General features: G+C 37.1%; 1 protein-coding gene across 1 annotated transcript in view; it reads right to left on the reverse strand.

The window, feature by feature from the left end:
* LOC121407045 (NACHT domain- and WD repeat-containing protein 1-like) overlaps positions 1-23,192 on the reverse strand; it is a 37,610-nt gene extending 14,418 nt beyond the window's left edge. Inside the window, exons 1-2 of the mRNA XM_041597953.1 lie at positions 22,495-23,192; positions 3,640-3,971 (exon numbers count right to left, since the gene is read on the reverse strand). Coding sequence (XP_041453887.1) covers positions 3,640-3,971; positions 22,495-22,505 — 343 coding nt within the window. The 5' untranslated portion in view covers positions 22,506-23,192. The remainder of the gene's footprint in view (positions 1-3,639; positions 3,972-22,494) is intronic.
* Between the last annotated feature and the right edge of the window lie 2,304 nt (positions 23,193-25,496).

Consider the following 25,496-nt stretch of genomic DNA (forward strand, 5'->3'; position numbering starts at 1 on the left):
CCCTATACCCCCCCCCCCTTTGAGTACGTTTCTGATGTACATTGGAAAGATTCAGGGAGCTCAGGGTGATTTTAAATGCTCAGAAAAGCTCTGCAAATTAAAAAAAAAGGTAAAAAAAATCCCCATTTACTTCAATGTATGAGATACAGGCAGCAGGTTGTGTATTAAAGGACAAGTCCACCCCAACAAAAACTTGATTTGAATAAAAAGAGAAAAATTCAACAAGCATAACACTGAAAATTTCATCAAAATCGGATGTAAAATAAGAAAGTTATGGCATTTTAAACTTTCGCTTATTTTCAACAAAATAGTGATATGAACGAGCCAGGTACATCCAAATGAGACAGTTGATGACATCACTCACTCACTATTTCTTTTGTATTTTATTATATAGAATATGAAATATTTTTATTTTCTCGTCATTGTCATGTGAAATGAAGTTTCATTCCTCCCTGAACACGTGGAATTCCATTATTTCAACATTTTGTGCTTCAGGCAATGAGGTCCTAATCATCAAATTCGTAAAAATTGAAATATTGTATAATTCAAACAATAAAAAACAAAAGAAATAGTGAGTGAGTGACGTCATCGACTCTCTCATTTGGATGTAACTGGCTCGTTCATACAACTATTTTGTTGAAAATAAGCGAAACTTTGAAATGTCATAACTTTCTTATTTTACATCCGATTTTGATGAAATTTTCAGCATTGTGCTTGTCTGATTTTTCTCTATTGATTTGAATCAACATTTTTCTGAGGTGGACTTGACCTTTAAAGTAGCCCTCAAAAAACCATGGTAAGCAGCTTTTGTAACATCACATGTCCAGGCAATGACTGTATTTTGGATCTAGTGAAATGTTATTAGGCTACAGAAGCATGTTTCAGCACCCATAAGCCTGCAGTAAATGCAATAAGTTGAGGAGGCATGTAATATACAGGTTCAAGTACAACCAAGGAATAATCGATGAGATCATAATGCATCAAATACCACAAGTGCACATTGACACGCATGACTTCATGTCTCACTGAACTCTTTGTGAAAGCATGGACCCTACATTGTGAAAGTGTCCCTCCGGTTTCTTTTTTTCCCTGTCATATTCCCTGGCATGATGAAAGCACTATAATAATGCACCGACATCACGCAACATACAGAACAATCTCCACTCAGTCACGCATGCAAGCTATGCTAATACAATGCAATCTAAACTTGACATTTACATGTACATCTCATATACATTCAGTCGTATACAAGACAATTGAGCCTTAGGATGTTATATCCAGGTTTGCTATGGCTCCACCCAAGCAATAAATTACAACATTTTTCTTTAAAATATTATTATTTACTTTTGTCCTTAACCATTTTTTTCAAGGGGTGCGTATACATATACTTCTACATACTTTTCAATTTTCAAGCCAGAATCAAGCAGTAAACAGCGTTTCAAATTGCTGATCATAAACTTGCAACCAGGCCAATTGAGATTACAGTGATAGTTAAACGGAAGCAACAATCAAGTAAAGTGCTTGTGCGACCAGGTTGAGGTTGCGAAAAAAGCCTGTGCCAAGATGTTGCTCGGCATAGCGCGTTATCATCCCACATCACTGAATGCTCTGTATGTCACCAGGCGAAGTCTACTATTATCGTAGCTAGGAGTTTAACTGAAGTATTACAGGCAGTTGATCAACCCATATTTCAAAATAGTTCAAATGCCTATTTCATTGATGATCTCTCGTTGTACAGATATCAGTAAGGCCTCCCACCAGCATACAGCCTTCCACACAAGAGAACTCTGTCCAGGGCCCTATTGCATTAAAAAGTTACTATTATGGTAACTACCATGGTAACGCTGATCAACAGCCAATCAAAATCAATGATTTTATACATGTTACCATTGCATGGCAAAGTTATAATGGTAACTTTAATGCAACGGAGTCAAGTTCAAAACAAGGAGTGGAATACCATCGAAAACATGAGAAGGGATAAAGAAGACATCACAAAAAGAAATCAGATAAAATGAAAGAAAACTTCCCTGATAAGAATCAAAAGTACATGTCAAAAAAAAATTTGAGAGTTATCAACGATTCATCTCAGCTATAACACAATGGCCCGTATTCTGAAGTCAAGTTTAACTTAGAGTAAGGTTTAAAGTTGTGGTTCACGTATGGGAAGCCAAAAGTATCATTTTTTTATTAAGTAGTACGTTTCTTATGTCTACTGTGCTCTTTCCTAATTCATCGATGGTGAAGAGCAATTAAGAATGATTTGAGAGCCAAATGAGCTGAAATATGATATCTCTACCGTTAAATGAAGAGAGTGTTCCAAAAATAGGTCATTAGGCATGTGGAACATGTATCTGAATTTCAAATAGAAATAGAAATAAAATTCATATGCTGTCCTTGATATATCACAATAAAAACTACTAAAAAGGTAATAGAGGAAATGAGAAAATATGAGTCAGGGAAAAAATGAAATTGGAGACAATTACAAGCATTGAATATGACAAACAGAGAGAAAGAGATATCAAATGAATGAAGAGCCATCTTGATGAAGATACCTTTACACATACCATCATGTCATCACAAATGAAATGATGGTAGGGCAACGGTGAACAGATATAACCAACTGCTCTCTGGACGTGCGACAAGCACACACAGACACGAGCACACCCACTCACACTGGAGGCAGGAGGCCTCATCGCCAGAACGTCACTGTACATGCGACCAAGCCGATAATTCATGCTGGGACACCCAGTTCCAGCGACCCCTGACATTTGGGAGGCTCTTCTTCTTCTACCGCGGCAAGTGCTGTACCCTGTGGCTGCCTGCCTGCCTTGCTTGTCAGCCTGTGTCTTGATGGCTGCTAGCCCATGATAGTGAAGGGTTCGGTAATGTCTTAATCAGTCAAGTTCAGAGTTAGCTCATCAGCAAGTCAGGCATGGGCATGTAAATGGACAGCTGATGGTTCTATTTGTGATTAGTAGGGTCCTATATAGCATATCAACTGATCTTATGGCAGATCGTACGATTGTTGACTCAAGCTGACCTACAAAATTAGCTAACCTTTCTTTTTATAAGTGGATAGTAATGACACCCACTGCAAAGCTGAATCATACATGTACTACTAAATAAACAAAAGGAAAAGCTGTCAAGACATGTGACCAAAATATTGTAAAATAATTGATTATCATCAGCTTAGGTCATGAACTGAATTGAGAATCAAAATGCTAATTTAAATATTTGATGGTTACAGAGATCCTACTCCTCCACCTAAACCTGAATGGAACCAAACGATAATCCAAGAGAAAAGAGCACACCAAACCAAGTTCTAAGTTCCAAAATAGGGGCATTCTAAAGTTAGTTTGCTTCTTCAGAGTAAAAGTTGTTAATTGTTGTATTTGTATTGCTTTCATGTACAGCCAACTAAAAAGATGGCTGATGATAGAGACTTGAAGAAAAATTAAATAAATGAGAAATTACAACTCAAGCAATGTCCCAAATCTTTAAGCATAAAATACATATAAACTGCATTATGGGAAATATAAAAATAATTCTTTCGTTCTTAAAGCTCTACAATGTTCCCCACAATGAACAAAATCACTGGAAAAAAAACATTTTGAATAAAGATTTTTATTGAAAATTTACCGTCATGTGATGCACTGACGTAGACACGGATCATCTTTGGCTTGACTTTGCACTTGACCACAGAGATCCTCCCCAGAAGCATGTTACGGACTTCATCATCATAGAGCGACAGGTTTGGGTGGGACGAGGACGACTTGTCCGGAGGCGGTTTCCCGGGCGATGGAGACGGTTGGGGAACTGGCATAGGCACTTCTGGCCTGGCAGGTTGGATGGGTTCGGACTGCGGGGGTGGGGCGATCTCCTGAAGAGGAGGGTTGCTGGGTTGTTTGTCAGGGTGGGAGGGTGGATCCTTGTCCTCGGACGGAGGCTGGCTGGTGCAGTGGGTACCCAAGCTACAAAAAAAACATAAGAAACAAAATTAACATTCCATAAGGCCATAACATTGATTGTCTAAATGAGTAAGATACTGAATCCAGTTGTTCCCAATTTCCCATACAGAGAACAATCACAAACTTAAAAACCTAAGCAACTGAATAGACCTAATGCATTGAAGTCATCACGCCACCATCTTGGAGGCTGAAGCAATTGCCTTGTATGTGTTGGTGATCTGCAGCTGATGCAACTCTGACGACCCTGTTAACATGTATATCCTCTGAGGGAGGGCGCTATGAGATTATCACACGAAAAAGTTTAAGCAAAGGGGAAGTTCACCCTGATGAAAAATTTGTTGTAAAAAGAGCATAACAAATACTGAAAAAATATTGAAGGTTTGAGGAAAATCCATTAAAGATTTTAAAAGTTATTAGAATTTCAAGTTATTGATTTCTGACGTCAATATAAGCAGCTGCCCTGTATGTTATGATATAAAATGCATCAAGTTAATTTTTCAATGGTTCATGAAAATCATTTTTCATTTTCTTTTTAGAAACGGGTGTGAGATCATTTGTATTTTGCTATCCTGAAGGTACAATAATTTTTTTTTCTCAATTTTCTGTGAAAATGACATGTCACTGACTTTTTTTACCATACGACATGTAGGAAAGCTGCTCGCATATGACGTCACAAATCAAATAATTAAAATTCTACGAACTTTTTATTCTTTGATAGATTTTCCTCAAACTTTCGCCAATCTTCTTTATTATTTGTTCTGTTATTTTTATGATAAAGTTTTTGTCAGGGTGAACTTTCCCTTTAAAGTCTATAAAAAATGTTCATTTAAGGAAAATAAGTAATTGCTTTCACATGTATATTTCCAAGCAATCTGATACACGAGTCAACGTGTAATTATTTGTACCGGTTTTCAGCGAAGAATTCATTATTCACATCGTGTCAAAACTCATTAGATCTAGCTCTGACAGAAATGATGTAACAATTAACTTTGATTTCAAGGCTTTCTCTTGTCATTTTTGCCAACAGCAATTACTCTAATTTAGAAATAACTTCAATTAAACCCAAATATGAATCATTTTCAAGATCATTAAAATAAGGGTTTTCCCCCTCTTCAGTTTTTGATAGACACAACATAAAAAAAATATATATATTCTCTTACTTTCATTTCTAAGAAAATACTTAAGCATTGAATATTCATTCACTTTTTTGCTGGTACTTATCAAATGAATAGTAGGAAGGCACATGACACATCTTATGATTTACTGGCGACAGAAGTACAAGTTTTTTTTATTGGAACACTGGTGCTCTGATCTATCAGGTGAACATTCATACACCACATACCCATTGCACAGTCAAAAACATTATTGAAAAAAAAAATAACATACATACATCTACCTGTTCATGTATGTATGCATAATGTGTCCTAAAAATGTAACACTGATGCTGTTATGTGGCATATTTTTTTATCCCACTTGTAAATGCTGGATATATAACATTATGATACATGATCAAGAAGAGGAACATTTACTGAAAAACTGATTCCATTCCCAACGCGATACCGTAAATTGTATTATTCCTGAAGAACTATAAAGAGCCTTTTAACTTACATGTAGACTAATCATCACACCTTCTAAACTGGCACTGCTATGAATTTCTAACTATGAAATAAGACAAAAAATCAGTATATCTACATGTATGAAAATAAAATGGAAAATATTTGCTTTAATTCTGTAACCATAATTCATTTTGACTCATTATTTCACAGGTTTTTTTCTCATCACGTCATATTTTCTTCAAACTTTGAAGGGTCTATAAAGGGGGCAAAATAATCCACATTGTTGCCAAATTTGATGAGGAAAAGCTGATTAAAACAGACCTCGGCAAAGTCATGTACTTCAATTGGTTAATAGCAATAGCAGAGTTTTTAAATGTGTGTTTATTTGCTTCATGATCAATGGGTTGAATAACACCTTAAAAAAAAAAATCCAAGGGCAGAATATTACTGAAGAGATCGGTAATTATGTGCAACATCTGATGTACATGTAGATAAAGCAGTAAATGAAATTTTCAAATGAAATGAATTTGAAGGAAATAAAGTGATTGCATGGACAACTCCAAACATATTTTTCTTATATTCTAATTTCAAATCAGGATTTGATTAAGTTTCACTACCATGTTCTTCTGTTCTTAGTCAAACTTTTGTAGGGTCACAGACTATTTCATTCTTTACTAATTATCAATTGTTATACTTTCCAGGAATTTACAGGAAACCGATGGAGAACACTTTAACTTTCACACTCTCCAAGATTGTCCTTGGTTTTCAAAGAGTTAGACTACTTATGTTGATTTTTAAACCTTAGTCACATTTCCCCAACTGCGACCGTATGGCGAGTCGAAAACAGCCGTTTTGTTCATTTTTATTCAAACCACCTATATTTAGCTGGTACAAAAATTGTTATAACGGCTGTTTTTTACTCCCCGTAGGGCCGCCGTTGGGGAAATGTGACTGATATACTAGTGAAAATAAAACTATGAAATGATACTTCTCGGAACATTAGCACTCACTAGCTTAAATAGCCAGGGAAAGTCCCTAATGAAACAAGACATGTTTCCTTGAAAAAAAAAGACCAGGGTCCACTGCATTAAAGTTATGATCATAGCAGTATTCTTGGATAACTACCTTGTGCTACTAACCAAACCCATACGCCTGAGAAAAATTGGATTGTGTGTTCTAGAGGTTAAATTAGAGCACCAAATTCAATGATTGTGAGGTTGTCAGTTCAAATCCACACTATGCAATTATCTCCACTCCGACCAATATTAAGGCACAAGAACAATCTCTGCCATCTATTAGAAGCCTGTTGCATGAGGCTTTTGCCATGAAAAAACTCTGGCAGATACACAAAAATTCTGGCAAACAAATTTATGCCATTGACAAACACATCGAAACACTCTGGGAAAAAAATTGCCAGTGTTTTTTATGCAATAGGCCCAAGGTAAGCCACTATGATTGATGAAATTCAAGATAAAATGTTTCCTATGCCCACTTTGGCATCAATGCAGCAGAACGTTGCACTGCTATTAAGTTGAAGCATGGACCTACTAGCAAAGTAGGTCCATGGTTGTAACTCCCGGGGGGGGGGGGGGGCACTCAACCAAAAAAGTGTTGGAGGTGTGCATCGGGCGGCGAGACAAAAAACTGGGGCCTTGGAGTAGGCTCATTGTAAAAAGGAGGGTCCTCGGAACAGGCTTCGGAACTATAAATGTTTGTGAAAACGGCGGTCCTTGGAACGGATCGCCAGCATGTGAGTGCGTATGCATCCCTATAGAACGGGTATGCGTGTATGATGCAGCTATCACGGCGGCCATATGGCAGCCACGCCGCCAGGTGCGCTCGCGTAGAACTAGAAGCAATGGTCGGACAGTGCTCTGCGGCCACTTTTTATCAAAATTGCAGCTCATTGCAGCGGATCAATGCGACCAGAACGGCGTAACGAAAAATATGTGAAGCTTTCTTCTTTTTTCTCGATAAGAAAATGCTATGCTTTGGAGCGGCTTTCTTTGTTCTCAATATGACAAAAATGCTACATGTATGCCTTGGAACGGAAATTTGAGTGTAAAAATGGGGGTCCCCACCGTGGCACATACCCACTATGCATTATGTACTGAGTGCCCCCCCCCCCCCCCCCCCCCGGAGTAACTACAGTTACTTCAACACAACAGATAAGAGACTTTTAAAGCACAACTTTGGAGTATCAGAAACATACCAGATACATGTACACTAACAAGACCTAAGCAAGCCTGACATCAGTTAAGTTCTTTACTTAGAAAGAAAATTTGTTGAAAATCCTCTTTTATCATCTCAAAACATGTTCCCACTATTAAAGAGAGGCAAACTACATCTTGAAATCATAAAGATAAAACAGATTGCAAAGTAATACCCTGTAGCTATATAGCATCTTATTACGAGATAGCATCAGTATTCAACATCATTTTATTGATTTTATGATCAATGTTTGTCTGTTGTCATGGAAACAAATGTACAAGTTGGTGGCTGCATCAGTGTCTTTACGAGATACCTGATCACGTAAACCTATATTGGAAAAAAAAAATCTGATGAACCTAGCTGTAATGGCAAGGATTTCCTGGATATAAAGGAAAGATATTATTTTTCTATTACCTTGAAAGGCACCTTGAGAATCTAATGAAAGTGGAAAATGGCATTAGACAAATCCTATGTAATATTATCATCATTATTAGAACATCAGGGTCTCAGGAAATACACATGTATTCTTGAAATTATTCATCTGGAGATGGACTGGCGAATTCCCATTGTTTCTCAGACGGTTGAGAGGCTCCGAAGAAAATATATCAAGAAATGCCTTGCTATCAGAATATATTTCTAGATAAATGCATTTATGCTAAATCTCCTATAATTAGAATAAGATCACATAGTTATTCTAGTCCTGCACCAGATGCCAGTACTATAGGCATATACCTGTAGTCCTGCCTTTAGCAGCCTGTGCCTTCATCCTATCCTAAAAGTTCTTTATGCATCATTAACCCCGTTCTCATCACGCAATCTAAAAGTAAGTTTACTGGAAACCGGTTCAGGAAACCAGTTTGGAAGATCGCTTTGTTAGCGTTCCCATTTGATCAATCGAACTATCGACTAAAGAAAATAATCAATACAAATTTTTATGCATCGATTTAATAGCGATGTCACAATACTCGCGTTGGTCAAAATTTGTATCTGCCACTGAACCAAGAATACTTTGACTTCTGCATTCATCTAATGTGAAAGATTACATAACATTTGAACATAAATACAACCCCACCTTTCACATTATAATACTATTAAATTTACAATAATGTGACTTATAAAGCACCAAATCCACTCTGCAGAGTGCTCAAGGCACATAAAGAGCTTTAGAGTTAAATTAAAAAAAAGTTTTCAGAAGATTTTAGAAAGTTTAGTTTCACACATGCTAAAATTTGGTCATTAGCCTTACTTTTCACTGGAATTATTCATATTACATTTTTTTACCGTATGAAAGGGCAGTAACAGATCTCTATGCATTTCTGTGATAGTGCAGGTGTGCAAACCCTTGACTGCAAGACTGAAATAATTCACTCATTTCTGCATCCTGACCTTGAACTTCTCAACCCTAAAACTTCATGATCAAGAACTAAAAATCTATGACAATACTTCAAGGGACCAAGGAATGCTACGATGCATTCAAGCAATTTTCTTAGGCTATATTAAAATCCTAAACAAATCAAGATTAGAAGAAAAAAATACATGCAGAAAACAGTAACTGTAGAGTATTCTGGCGATTTTCCGTCTTCATTGACTCTTCGACATGCTATAAGTAACACACAACCTATTGCATTATAATAAACCTAGGAAATATGTGTGTTGTTCATGTCCAAACCATCAGAATGATCAGAGCCCCATCTTACAAAGAGTTGAGCTTGATCCGATCAACCAAAACTATGGAAAGCCACCAACGTCAACACCTAAAATGCATGTTTGTTCAAAATACCTATACTCTGGATGTGATGTATAATCAGACATTCAATGTTTTCTTGAAAATTCAGTGTGTTTTTCTTTGTTCACAAAGGACATCGTGTCGATTTCCTGAAGAAAAAAAAATATGACGTTGTACCCTATTGGGAATGAATCCAGTACACCCATCCATCTTTTATCTCCTGGCATGTTCTTGCCAAGCCAAGAGCCTACGTGGTACCGATAGTATTGGTCTGAAACATGCAATGTAATCTAGAGATATACAGGCAGTGGGGATAGTGAGAGAAGGCCTTCCTTCATTAACATCATCCACTTGATCGCGACAAGTCTGGGAGTGTCCGCATATATTACATTCACTTCATGACATCATCGCGAGATCAAGGAAGCATGATCAGCCAGTAGGTAGGCTAATTGACTTTTTAGTGGTAATGCACCTCCAGCAAGGCAGGGGGGCCGAGTATGGAGAGAGAAAGTGAAACGACACCGAACTACAGAAAAGAACACATAGTGCTCAAACACTATATGAAAAATATTGGCTAGACGGCTACTAAAATTGTCCATGGGGACTTTCTCTGCATATGTGGGAATAAATCAAAGTAATGAAAAAGAAAAACAAAATGAATAAAGAGGGAGGGCATCAAGCCGATGTCTACCTACCTACAATATCTGCCTCTTTCATCCTATACTCCCTCTCCCCATCTCTCTATTTTCGCCACTGGGTTTCTTTTCTCTCACTTCTTTTCGAAAGTTTCTTTTAGTCAGGAAATGCTTATACCATTGTACTTTTCGCATACATGTAGATCTACAACCTTTTTCTATCTCCCCTCTGCCGATCCTTGTCCTTCATTACCTGGGCAACCTCCGATTAACTTTCTTCCAACAATTCTCTCTCTCTTGTCACTTTCTCTCTCAATAGTCCCACCCATATGGCATTGCAATGGGTCTACATGTACACCTGCACATGGGCAACCCTGATAGCCTAGTCCCTCTCCCTTTAATCCGCGTCTGCCCTGCATGTTCGGTGAGCTTCCTCCATCAATACCTCATACGAGCATGGTGAGATGGCAATGAGTCGCACGAGCGTGATAATCTGCTGTCACACTCCCAACGTCACATCTACCAGCCAACCACTGATGTCACACTGTGGTTTGATGGTCTTTTAGAGTGCTTGCAGAAAAGAGTCACGCTACCGTTTAACTCAGTCATACCCGGTCATGCGACACATGTCATGTCATATCGCTGTCTGATGATGCCTCACTTATGTTACTTTCACTCTACAGTGCATCCATTCCATGAATACACCACACATTTTTTTTTCACAATCCATTCCCATTTCTATGGAAACAGAAAAGTTATTACGCTTAGAGGCAAGCTGAACACGATTGTAGTTTAACCACCATAAGCAGGGAGTTCCACTTCAAATTCTATCAAGGTAAATTTTTTTTTTTTATCTTTGCCAAATACCGAGCAGAATTGATGGAGGGGTTGCAGAATAATTCAAATTTGAATTAGAAAAAAAAGTAGATTTTAAAAAGTTTAAAAAATATTGATCCAGATTCAAAGACCAATATCTATTCATATTATAAAATATATGTATAACAACGTGGGACCTGGTAAAAATTTTGTGGCAATTTATGATCAAATGCAACACCCTCCCACCCCCAGGAAATACAAATAAATGATACTTAACATGTAAAATAAAGACAGAATGTAAAACATGTAAAATAAACACAGAATGAATAAAAGAATAAATCAAATCCCAAATGTCCAGTTTTTAATTCATTAAAATTAAAATCCATCCACTCTTTTTCTTTTTACTCCCAGTTGCATGTGTAATTCAACTGGCACCTATGTAGTAATGTATGTCTTTACCATGCACAGGCAAAAAATTATACATTTATTTCTGTTCCGGGGGGGGGGGTACATTTCACAACCTACTGTCTAAATTTGCAACAACATAGGCTAAGTATATAGGGCTAAGCTTTAAACTTTGTAATGAATGGGGATTCTTCCAGGGCTTCTTTCATTTTCAAGATTTCTTTCAAGCATTTCAGGGGGGGGATGAAATTGTCCTGAGCCCTGTTGATTTTTCCCCCTGATCTATTCAAGATAAGATGACAACCAATGCCATCTACCCCGTAGGCCTTGAACATGAAGGGCACCAATGCTAACACTATTCAAAGATGGTTAGCATTCAACACATAGCTTGAAATCCCAAAATGTCAAGAGTTGAAATCATTACATTTCAATTTAAGCTACTTTCCTCTTGACCTTGGAAAAATGCTCTGCACTCTGAATGACAGTGGAAAAGAAAATTATGATGCTCCCACCAAAAGGTTGCAATACCTACTTGTATTCACACAGGCACTGTTCACATTTGGGGAAAGAGGACAGGTTGGTTCACACTCGGTACAAACTGTAGGCCCTGTACACCAGACATTTTTTTCTTATTTCAGGGGATACATTTCAAAACATACTGCCTAAATCTGCATACTGGATAAGCTTTAATTTTCAGAATAGGGATTTTCTGGGGATTTTTTTTATATCTTCCGGCTCTTTTGAGCAGTTAGGGGGTGTAATCAGCCTGCACCCCATGTAATTTTTCCCCTCATGTACACACTTTACGTACACTGTAAAAACTGTGGTGTTAAAACTGACACCAATTGGTGTAATAGAGGACCACACCCTGAGGTGTTAAAATTACACCCTAGAGATTGAACATACATGTAACACCAAAGAGTGAAAATGTAACAACCTAAGGTGTTGTAATAACACCTATAGGTGTAAAAGTAACACCACCAATTTAACACTGGTGTAAAATAACTGGTGTGGTCTTCCATGTACACCGGTTATACACGAACACTGTAAAAACTGTGGTGTTACGACCCCTTTCACACTGCCAGACAAGTAACTTAATACTTCTGTACACCAAACATAATGGATTTCATAAGATAAAGGGGATTTTCATATCAAGTTCAAACCAAAACTAAAAAGCACAAAACAAAATCAAGGCGAATTTTATAAATCCCGACTGATCCCTACCTATCTCCCGTACCGAAAAGAGCTGTAGGTCAAAATGAAACAGCATTATTTTTTAAAAAGGGGGTTTTTTGTATTTAGGTCAAGGACATATGACAAGCAGCACCTAATCTACCTCATAATCCTAATTGCCTCACACACACTTAATAGACATATTTGAGAAAGGGTGGACCTCCACATAAAACAAATCTATTCAAAATACAGGAATAGCCAAATTGGATCTCCTTCTAATAAGTATATGAACACATTGAACACCTACAGGCACTAACAGAACACTGTGCACTGTGTTGTGGTATATTCAGACAGTTTAATACCATCAGGACAAGGCCTTCAAAAGAAGAGGGCACAATAGCCTCTGACGCACATTGCAGACAAAGCAAGAAATGTAGGCTTCCATTGAGCACAATGCAGACCGAACAATGAGCACTTCAATCGCGCTGAGATGAGCAATTATCAATAAAGATAAGGAGTCTTTTGTCACTGCTGCAGACTCTTCCCTGGCCTGGCCACATCCCAGGGATATTGGCTTGATTCTCGCTGGCTGGCTGGCTACCATTTTGATCAGCATCATCAAGAAGTGCGGATCGTCTTTACAGATGGAAATTATGTTATTCTTGGGGAATGCACTTGCCTATTAGAAGTCCCTTTACAGCAATCTGATTTAAAGTTGTGAACCATTCGCATTTAATGCACTTTTACACTATACCCAAAGTCATTGACAGAAAATCCATTTTATACGGGTCTGCAGTCAAGAATACATTTGTCAGAATTCAGGAACATTAACTTTAGTGAATTAAAGTGGAAGTTAACCCTGAAGAAAAGTATAGTAAAAATAGCAGGAAAAATAAAGAAAAATATTGGTTAAGATTTGAGGAAAATCAAAGATTGAGTTTTAAATTTGTGACCTCTTAAACAAACAGCTGCCCCATATGTCATGTATCATAAAATGCATAAATTTTGATTTTTCTTATGGTTTGTGATGACCTAATTTTTTTTTTTAGAAATGGGTTTGAAATGATATATCTATTGATATACTGAAGGTACTGAAAAAATAATAATTTTCTGAGCTAATTACCTTTTCATTGATTTTTTTTACCATATGATGTATAGAAAAGCTGCTCGCATATGACATCACAAATTAAATAATTTAAATTTCAATAATTTTTATTCTTTGATGGATATTCTCAAACCTCAGCTTCAGGAATATTTTCTTTTCATATTTTCGGCTTTACTATCAATAAACTTTTTGTCAGGGTGAACTTCCCCTTTACGTTGCTTATAATTATTGAAAATACTTTGCGAAAATGCAGTCAGTTAGAATTTAGATTTCATCAATCAGCACTTTGTAAAGTGTGCAGAATCGGTGATGTAATCACTCACTCTGAATACAATGCCACAGACAAATGCATCACAAATAAAACAAGTAGCTTTCCAACTTTCCCATATGTATTTGTACTTGGGGAGAGAAGCCTGTGATGGTGACCAGGCCAGAATGAATCATATTATTCTTCAATCAAGTGAACAACTTCATATAAAATCACTCAACTTTGATCTATGAAACTAGAAAAATCTTTATGGTAATCTTGATAACTGAACATCAATATTTTTCGCTCTGTGAAAAAAAAAAGCCCCAAATCCTTCTAGAGGTTTTCACAAAATATGAAATACTTGTCTTGACTTAAATTAGATTTGGAATAATTCATTCCCAACTAAACTTTAATCTTGATTTTTACAATAGTAAACATCAATTGGTTTACTGTATTTCACTGAGTAATGAATAATGTCATGAATACCCCCCCCCCCTCCCTCTCTCCCTTCCCACCAACGGAAATCACCAACATGGAAAGCTTCAATATCAGCTAGAACATCCATGGCTAGAACAAAGAAATCTTCAATTGTGTTTGGTGTCCTTGATAACATGCATTCAGCATTGCTGGAACTTTGATAGAATTGAAGAGTCCCAAGAGACCGTCCATGAAATGGCAATTATTGAATTAACCACAATTGTCCTGGATGTGTATAAAGATAGTTTGAAGCTCCTTGCCCATACCCATGTCATCATTTACCATGCAGTTGCTGAAATTTTTTAAAAGAGTCAATGATGTCAATCCCATGTGCTCAATTCTGTCCTGTCTTTATACTAATGGAGCTTCAAGCTCTTTAGATATATTCTTTAGCATTTTCCGTTTTTCACTGCATTGAGTTATTAATTGCAAGCATTTTTTCCTGAAGCCTTTTTTAATGTTTGGTGAATATTCAATCATGTAAATGTAAATTGGAATAGATTATCATTCCAACATTTAATTCTAAACATACATGTACAGGGTGTTTATAAAAAAGGCAACCAAGGTAATAATAGTAATAATAATAATAATAAAGGTATATTTACCCAGGGTAGCCACTTCAGTTCGAAAAAGTGTTCTCCCAGCGGGCCCTGCTATTATTACCCGGTTAAGCTAGACTACCTATTCGGTGCACACAGCTTTTTTGAGGAATTACTTCCTGCCGGTACCCATTCACCTCACCTGAGTCGAGTGCAGCACACTGTGGATAAATTCCTTGCTGAAGGAAATTACGCCATGTGTTTCAAAGTCCGGAGACTAAGTTACCGGAGACTAATCCACTGGGCCACGATGCTCCACACGGTACAAAGGTCAGCTACAGGTATTAATACATGGTCTATTCTTGTGATTTCTACTTTAAAGACCTGAGTTACTCATCAGATTCAATTCGACACCTTGCTTGCGTCACAATTGTCACAGCTCACTAACACCGTGTTTACACAGTGACACGGCTCGTGGGTTCGACACGCGAGCCGTGCTCAACACGGCAATTTTATGCTGTGTAAACGCGATCAGTGTTATCCGCGAGCCGTGTCGAACACGGCTTTTTTGGTCCGCCAAAATCGTAGGTTTCAACCCGCGAGCCGAGTCAAACTCGGCAATTTTTTCGTGTGTAAACAGAAAGCCGTGTCGAACTCTCTTGACCAGGTCACTGCGCGCGCTTTCACTTTTGGCACTGTTGTTGTTCGCACGGACAAGATTCGATTCCGGCGGTGAATTTCCCGCCTTTAATTTGTGACGTCATAATTCTTCTTCCGTTCGAGATCCGCGAGCAGTATTGAACTCGCCTTTTTATATGTACGTATAAACGCGATCTCTGATCCCTTCTTCGCAGTGTTCAACCCAGCTCGCGGATTATAAACCCGAGCCGAGTCAATGTGTAAACACGGTATAAGTTATGGTCCTTCAAAGGGTACAAAACCTACTTTTCCCAAGTTTTTGGAGTTTTAATGTAGGTCCTATATGAATGAAACCCACTTTGCAAGGTTTTGCTTTCATAAGAGTTTTTCCTGCAAATCTCAGTGAAATTTTATCCCTTCTGCTAACTTTTTTTGCAAGTGAATGTCACATAAGTGGTGCTTAGCTGCAAATCTGGTTGAGCACTTCTTGGTGACATGAAGATACATGTTTGGCAGGACATGGATGTTCTTCGTCACAATCCCGCAATGGAAGAGCAATGCAAAATGCAGAATTGGCAAGGGAGGTACTGTGAGAATGTTGAAGTGGTTGGTGCAAAAGGGATGAATGACTTGTTTAAAGGGAAAAATTGGTTTTGTACCCTTTGAAGGACCAAAACTCTGTCACCCGTGACAATTGTGACGCAAGCAAGATGTCAAATTAAAGCCAAAATATTACTCAATTACGTAAAATTTAAACCACAATTAAAATCATGTATTCTTGGTATGGCTGACCTTTGAACATCAGTTACCTTTTTTTTTAGAAACACCCTGTATAAGATTGTTAAATTAGTTTATCTACTGAGATTTGAAAGTATTTGCTAGCGGAGGGAGTTGTGAAGCCATGTGTGCAGCTCTCACATGTGGTACTCGCGCTGGACAATTTTGGCAGGCCTAGGGAACTGAGAAGTTTCGAAACAGGGGTCTTGCGAGCGGGGTGGCTTCTGAATGGAACTTTTGTCATTCCTAGTATCTAGAGAACTGTAAACTAGGTCTGAAAAAGGGGGTCATCAAAGTGGCACGTCCCCGTACCGCCTATATACATGTACGTGAGTGCCCCCAGGTGTTTCACATGGGCAACATTACATGTATTTTATCATTTAGGTTCTAAAGTAAAAAAAAATATGAGAAAATACCTGTAAATCTCCATTATGATTAAAAAGCATGTTTTATTTTTACCACTAAAATATGTTTTCAATAGTCACATACAACATATTGCCTTACTGGTGTGTCAAGCATTACCAATTACAGCCTCAAATGCGTCTATTCCCATGCATTATAATCATTGCTCTATAATGCATACATGTAGGCGAGTTCAAGCGTTGGCTGTGTGAAGGAGTACTGGTTGTTGTGTCATTATGTATGTCATTCTCATGTATGTTCTTGTCGAAAGGATGGCAGTATTTCCTTTTGGTGAACAACAACAAAACTGAAAAAAAAAATAACTAGTACCCTCGATGGACAGGCACCCTAATCACCAAGGCTCGTTGTCACAAGGCACTAACTTGGCTAATCAATGATTAATCAATAATACAGTCATTAAATTGACTCATTTAGCTACAGTTCAACAACTTGCATTGCTGTAGAAAAGTGTAGTTATCAATTGAAATACTGGTGATAATAAACATCAAACATGAACAAAACGTTTAATACAAACTTTGAACAGATTTATGAAATCAAGTTTTGTACTTTTAATGAAAATAAAATTGTTTATATTAATTGATACATCAAGACTATTAAGAATGAATTGTACATCAAGAGATTCACTAATTGCTAGAGACACTTAGGAGTTTGATTTTTTCGGTTCCCATTTAAAATCTTGATGGAGACACTGAACGTTGATTAAAAATCATTGATCTGTTCTATGTGAAATTTGAATCAGACTGAAAAACACTGTCTCTTCATACATGCTTTTCACACTGCACTTTTTGTCCTAAATTGGTGGGGCTAAGGGGGGGGTCTTAGCCCCACCAATTTCCCGGGGTTAAGCTTAGCCCACTTCGTTTTCACACTACGTTTTAGCAAAGTGGGCTAGCACGGTAAATAGTACGGTACTATCTGGCCCTGCAAAAAAGCAGGGTTAGCCGCTTATTGTGGTACTAGCACCACAATTGCGGTGCTAAGAGATGCAGTGTGAAAACGAAACAGGGCTAAGGAAAGTGGGGCTAAGCATTAGCCAACCACAGAAGTCGAATTGCACGTTAATCACGCTCTGTTTGGTAAAACCATCAATATTCATGAGCTGAGGGATAGTCCGGGGTTAAGGCATTAACCACGGTTGAGCAGATACATGTAGTATGGGGTTAAGAAAGACAGTGTGAATCGAAAAAAAGATAGTATGGGGTTAAGGATAGTCCGGGGTTAAGGATAGTATGGGGTTAAGGAAATGCAATGTGAAAATCATAGAGAATTTTAAATAGATTTACTGATTGTGCAAATTGCAATTAAGCTATATAGGCCTACTAGTTGTGGTAACAATCTCAAAATGAGTTCAAACACAATCCAATAAAATTACCACCCAAGTGTTTGTAAATAAAAAAAATACGTGCCAAAGCTCTCAGCTCTAATTATTTTTTTTAATCATCTACAGAACCCCCAAAAATTCTTTATTTTTATTTTTTTAATTCCCTGGAATAAAACAGAAAGAAAAAATACTATGCAGCAAGGACCTTTGTACATCCTTGACATGCATGACTAAGATAGGATGCAAAATTGCAAAGCATGAATGTCATGGTCTGTTAACAAACTAAATGCTCTTTTGACAATTACAGTGTTTATGTTATTTGATATAAGTCAATAAATGAGATACGTGTCGACATGATTATATGTTTGTACATGTGTACATGTATATATTCGCCTGCTGTGCACTTGTGAAGGCAAATACACACAGGTTTATTGGAACAAGTAAAAGGTAGTGTTAATTCACCCCCAAAATGCCCCCAAAAGTTAAGGAAAACAAAAAAAGACCCCCAAAGTAAAGGAAAACAAAAAAGACCCCCAAAACTCCCGTTGGGTCCGATGCAATAAAATGTAGCCACAATTTTGGCTGGTAAGCTTTAAAAAGGAACCCTAGAAAGTCATTTTTCAATAAATTTATTCAAATTTCACACATATCTACTCTGACTGATATGTCACGGTAAATTGCCTGTGCGGACAAGCTGCTCAGGAGCATCTACAGTACAATGTGTGACCTAACATTATGACCTACCGGTAGGTAAAACTTCTAGGGTCAAATCGCAATGTTGACATTTGTGTTACTATACCTGCACAAGCCTACATATATTTTATACTTTGTTTCGACCTGAACTTATTGACCTTATAATTTGTCACAGTGCACCAAATTGATGCCTGTTGCCGTGGTTATCCACGCTATTTTATTCATGAGTCCACAGTTTTGAATGAATGAGTCCACTCTTCAAACTGTGGAATCATGAATAGCATACTTTCCCAGAGCAACTAGCAACAGGCGTCAATTTGGCACACTGTGACAAAAGCACGCACCAACATTAGACATTTTTTAATAGATGTGGTAAGCGTAATTTATACAAGAAATCTTTGTGAATGCTGGCCTAGGTGTTTCATAAATCTGTTAATAGAGTTACACATGACATGACCAGGGGTCCGTTGCAGAAAGAGTTGCGTTTAAACGCAAGTAAAAAAATCAATCGCAAGTCCCAAATGCGCGCTGTTGATTGGTTGAAAATCAAGTTGCGTATGATTTTTAGAGTTGCGTTTGATTGCAACCCTTTCTGCAACAAGCCCCTGGCCCCCCCCCCCCCTTTCCTAAAAACTATTACAACAAATGGACAATTTCTACAAGTTTACAATCAGCCAATCAGATTGAAGAATTTCAGTAGTTTTTAACTGTTATTACAAATTTGTTATCATAACAAGTTTTATGAAACAAGGGCCCATTGACATGAATCATTAAACACAAGGGTCATCAGTCATGTGTAAAGCATTCACAGCTTTATGAACATGTAACACACACTAAGTTTTGAATAATTTCATTAGGCGGTTTCAAACCGCCTCGATCACAAGAATCCCCGTTAAATTACGAGAACTTTTTAAGGCTAAAAAATACCCGTTAATTATTCCTGCATTCACACCGCCCCGAAACACACCCTTCGGGATAAGTTCCCGAAGTTACGAGCATGCGCAGTGTGGTCTGATAAGCAGGCAAGGCGCGAGATTCAAAATCACTAGCCCAACAGCCACCCACGCCGCCGCGCCCAACGACACGCTGGGCTAAAAGTTCCCGTAATTTGCTTTCACATCGCCAAAATACCTGCGACCTTGGAAAAATCCCCACGAAAGTTCTCGTAATTTCGCCAAGTACCTACTATTTAGCGGGTATTTTCTTTCGGGGAAATTACGCGTAGTTTGCTTTCACATTACCAAAATACCTGGTATTTTCTGATCGGGGTAAATTTCCCGATCAGAGAATACCTGGAACTGGCGAACTTCGAGGCGGTCTGAAACCACCTATTGTCTGACCTAGCAACGCCAACAACTCATGTTTACAATTTGTGGTACCTATCAAAGTCAATGAGCACACCAGTACGAAACATGCCAAGGCATACAAACATGAAAAGCTAAAAAGAAACAGCAGAATATCTCATACTGTATGAATCATTTTATGTCTTGAATTGGCCTGAATTCACGAAGGTGGTTTTTAAACCATCAGTTGAAACAGTTGAACCCATGGTTTATAAAGATTTCTTGCCAAAATCACGCTTACCACATATATATTAAAAATGTCCAATGTTGATGCGTGCTATTGTACAGTGTGCCAAATTGATGCTCGTTGCCATGGTCAAGTAGGCTATTCATGAGTCTACTGTTTGAAGAGTGGATTTAAACAGAAAACTCATAAATAGCATGGATAACCATGACAACAGGCGTCAATTTGGTGTACTGTCACAAAAGCATGCACAGCATTGGATATTTTTTGTATTACATGCAGTATAAAATAAGCGTAATTTATACAGGAAATCTGCATAAACCATGGGTTCAACCGATGGTTTAAAAACCACCTTTGTGAATATTAAAATTTCTTACGTGATTATAAATAATTAACAGTATCAAGTTAATTATTTATAATCACGTAATAAATTTTATTATTTGTAAAATAATATTTTTGATCTATAAATTGTTCTTCAAAACGGCATTGCTTATCGAAAATACATAAGCGGTTCAAGGGTCGACGCCATTGTATTTGCATTGTTGACATGTGGATCGAGGGGTCTACGCGACAGTCTTGTAAGAAACCTTAATTTTTTATACTTTTCTAGTGACAATTTTTGAAACCTTCCTATGCATTAGGCGTAGGAAGGTGTAAAAATAAAATAAAATTCATAAACTTAAATTCATTTATGTCTTAAAAGATGGATTTCCTAGGAAATCCATCTTTGTTTTGGTCCTTCTCTTCTGCGACAATGCAAAGAGTGTCAAGACGTCAATACTGAAGTATACATCAGGATGTTAAAAGTCACCATCATTGGGTCCTCAAGATTAGGTTTTAACGTGCATAGGATGTGATATACGCGGGACCAAAATTTGCGTCCTTTTTACTCCTTTCCAACGGATGGAATTTTTTCCAACTGCATTCATCCCTGCACAGAATACTGTACAGTGGCAAGACACGCTTACAAACAACATTATTTATAGCATCAAATTTTTTGTTAGACGAGTTTCAGCATGAGCGGGACTCAAACCCCTCACATTGATATCTACAACATGAAACGGAAAGACTTCCATATGTCCCCTCCACTAATTTTAAAAAATACTTCTCCAATACCCCCTTCTTTCGTTCTCTTTTTCTTCTTACTTCCGGTTGGAGTTTGGATTCGAACCTCTTGCTGCTGATCGAAACATCTTCTGTCTGTCGCCTTACTCACTGAGCTAGCAGGAATTGTTGAAAGCCATGGGTTTCATTAACGGTTATCGTGTGTGTGTGTGTGTGTATTTGAGTTTTGTCAGACGTGTATCAATCAGGTATGATTATTTACGTCTGGGACCGACCTTTAACGTCACCATCCGAAAGACGTGATCAGGGCTCGAACCTCGAACCTCTGCATCAATTTGTAACTTCCCCACAGCTTGGATTACAGGCGCACGCCACAACGCCCAGTTGTGGCGTAACGGTTATCAAGCGATATTACGACTAGTCTACTCTCCAAGAGTATTGGGTATTTATTTTTCTGACTACATAAACCGATGCCATTAGGAATTACATTAATTTTTGACGGAATAAAGCCATATTTTGGTATGTACATGTATTCAACTTTTCCTTCTTAAATCTCTCAGATATATCTTAGATAATTATTGATAAACCTCCATATTTTTTTTCAATTCTACTGGAGGGGACATATGGAAGTCTTGCCCATGAAACAGGCGCTCTAAACGACTGAGCTACACTGCCTCCTATCAATCTTTGCATGGGATTGGGATACCCTCAATTGTCCCTTTTTTCCAAACAATTCACAATTTTTTAAAATTAATATCGGGCCTATTCAAACCCTTAAAGTAATTTTCATAGTACTTTTAGAATGCAACACAACTTTATAGTCCACTGTTAGAATGAGACATCTGCTAGATATTGTAAATCATTATGATAATACAAATTATATTATCATAATTGTAAATTAATACTAATTAGATCGAGACATTATACTTCATAGGCGTTGCACATGTTGCAACACCTTCTCTAGAGTAATTGCATTGCATTCTAAAGTTTAAGGTATGGCTGATTTTCATCTTTTTTGGTCAAGTATTTGTACAGCACGAAATAGCGACAATAACAGGACTTTTGTTGGTTACAAGTCATGTACATGTATGTTCATTACATGGATGCCACAAAGCAAATTTTCATATCCCATAATTGTCATTTTCAAAATTTGGTCACCCTGACTCTACAAGTGAAAGTATAACTCACCAATTTCCCATGATGCACAGCTTCTGTCAGCACCGTCTACACAGTGGATGCAATGCAAATGCGTTCCCTGACTTCGAGATAGACCACTATCAAATGTTATCCCTTCTACATGTACATCTCCAAGAGCCTAACACCGTATATCCAAGCAAACATCCAACCTCATCATTTACTTATTACAGAGGTCCAGAGGATTAATTATCCAAGAGAAAATACAATGATACAGGTCAGCTTAGGACTGGAGATGACTCGAAACACCACCAGGTTTACACGTTTCAGACAATACGGAGCTATCTCATTTTGCCATCAGTGCTATATACATTGTTGATCAAGAAAACAAGCTTTGAAAATTCACCCTTCAACAGTCTATGAAGAGGGCAAGAATAGTGTAACGCCTGGCGTTGGCCATCGCCTTCTTCCAGCGTCTATGAGCTACAACATGGGAGCATGCATGCTACATTTATGTGCAGTGCAATGCTGCTCAAGATCCAGTGCATAGTTTTTGCTATCAACCCACAAGCTGGGGGATAGTTCGCAAGCAGTACAACACACTGTTGTATGGCCTCCCAATGCCATTGCATTGCTAGGCTCTTTTCCTGCGTGTTTATGTGAACAAGTGGAGAGGACATTGAAGGTGTACATACACACACAAACTCACACACACTGCACAATGCATTGACTGGAATGGCAATCTCACTGTCAGGATATGCACCTGCAATACAAAGTACTGGTGCATTCAGTGTCTCTGTTTAGTCTTGAGAATTCAGACCTCTCTTGGTCTCTCAATACAGATATTGTTCTGGAATGAAAATTACCATACCTCACACAATCAGGGGCAGAAATCTCTCCCAAAAAGTAGGGGGACAAGGGGCTGGGAAATTAAAGGTCAATAAATTTAAGAAAAATAAATTTGACAAGCAAAAAAAAATTGTAATGATGCATTTCTTACCATTATAAAACTATAAGACAAAAAAATAGTAGGGGGACATTTGATATTGTGTCCCCTCTACTAATTTGAGTAGGGGGGACACAATCACATTAACTGTCCCCTCTGGGATATCTGCCCATGCACACAATCATTGGTAAAATAAAATGCAAGTTAATATTACCAAAATAACAAATATAAACACAATAAAAGCATAAATTATATGCCAAGTCAGAAAATGCCAAAGATGGTCCACTGAGTTTAGGCTAGGGAAGGATCTACATCCAAATAACATGCCAGATTTGTACCAAACATACTTGTTGAGATTTTTAATAATAAAATAACAAGTTATATTTACATAATTATAATTCATTATGAATAATTATAAATCAAAATTTAAAAATTATTGAATATACATTACAGATTATAAATCACAAATTATAATGTAAAATTATAATTGAAACTTGAAAATTATTGAATATGCATTATAGATTGTAAATCACAAATTATAATTTAAAAATTGTAGATCATTATTAAAGAACAAATGTTTATGAATTATAAACTTAATAGTGTATTGAGTAATGAAAACGCGTAAATTTTCTGAAATTGATTAAAAAGTGTCATAGAACTATCAGGCAATATTCTTTCCTGATTTCTCCAACAAAACTAAATAAATGATGAGTTCAATGAGATCAATAAAATAACAAATAGAATACATGTTTTAAGAATTCATATAACTCCTTATTCTAAAATCATTTTTTGTGTTTACAGTTGAACCATAAGTATTACCAGATAATTCATCAAATGATAAAGAAAACTGAAGTATTCTTAGCGGGAGTTGTCTTGTAGGCTAAATTTATCACAAGATAATCGAAATCAATAGTAAAGAAATATTTTACAATCTCCAATATACAACATATTTTGTTCTATTTTATATAATTGTCTATATATATATTACAGAGTATATTTAGTTGACTCACAATTGTTCATTCTTAAAAACATGTTTCTATCTATCTAGACTAGAAGGGGTCGGACTTGACTAACATTCATGTTATTTTCTGGTTCCTATTATCCTTGCTTTTCTATGTATTCATAACTGATTGTCTGTAAACTTGTAAATTGGTATTATCATTGCATTAGATAAATAAATTCATTCATTCATCATCATGCGCAGCAGCAGCCAGTTAAAAGTAAATCTAATCATCCCACTAGCTATCAAGAAATATACTATGATACGAATGGGTAAAGTATGGCAAAATTTAATATACTAAAAATTTTATTTATATAAACATAATGATGCATTTTTAAACATAATATATGGATTTTTTCTTTGTGTAATTGGTTGAATTATAGTCACTGCATGTTATATATTTATTAATTTTCTCTGTTATGTGTTTTTTATTGTAAACTCACATTGTTACTTGCTGGTCTTCAGACTTTTTGATGAGATTGAATAAAACCAAATTGAATTTGAATTTGAAGATGTTGGGTTAAGGTTATAGTAGCAATAGGGTTTCACAGGTTTTTTAATGTTTTGTTAGGTTCAGGGTAGTGTGTCTGGTGTTAAATCTCCTAAGACCCCTAAGCCTTCCGGTCCATCCACTGTAAACTTGACCACTAGACTATTAAAGACCTCATGAAGGTTCTCTTTCAAGGGACCAACAAAAAGTTGCTTGTCAAAGGGTCTGAAATCCTAGCCTACATTTTCCCCTCTGATTTGCTGCTGAAGCCACATCTGACAGGGCTCCCATTCAACTGAACAGAAAGCTACCCTGCATAAACACACACACACACTATGCATACACAGAAGGGGTCAATTCAATTATCTGCAAAGCACTGCCTGGCTACCACACACACAAATACACACTTGTGTACAGCAAAGGCGAAACAAACACACAGATCCCAACATGACAGCAGAGGACAGCAAACACATTTTTGTAACTGTTGCATTGACTCGAAATATGGACCTACTACGAATAATCTTTGTAAAAATTACTTTCCCATCAACTCTTATGTACTCTTTAGAGGGAAAGTCTTCTGTAAACTTGAGCTGGATACAATACAAACAGAAAATTAGTAT

This window comes from Lytechinus variegatus, chromosome 2 (assembly GCF_018143015.1).
Source record: "Lytechinus variegatus isolate NC3 chromosome 2, Lvar_3.0, whole genome shotgun sequence".
Classification (NCBI taxonomy): Eukaryota; Metazoa; Echinodermata; class Echinoidea; order Temnopleuroida; family Toxopneustidae; genus Lytechinus; species Lytechinus variegatus.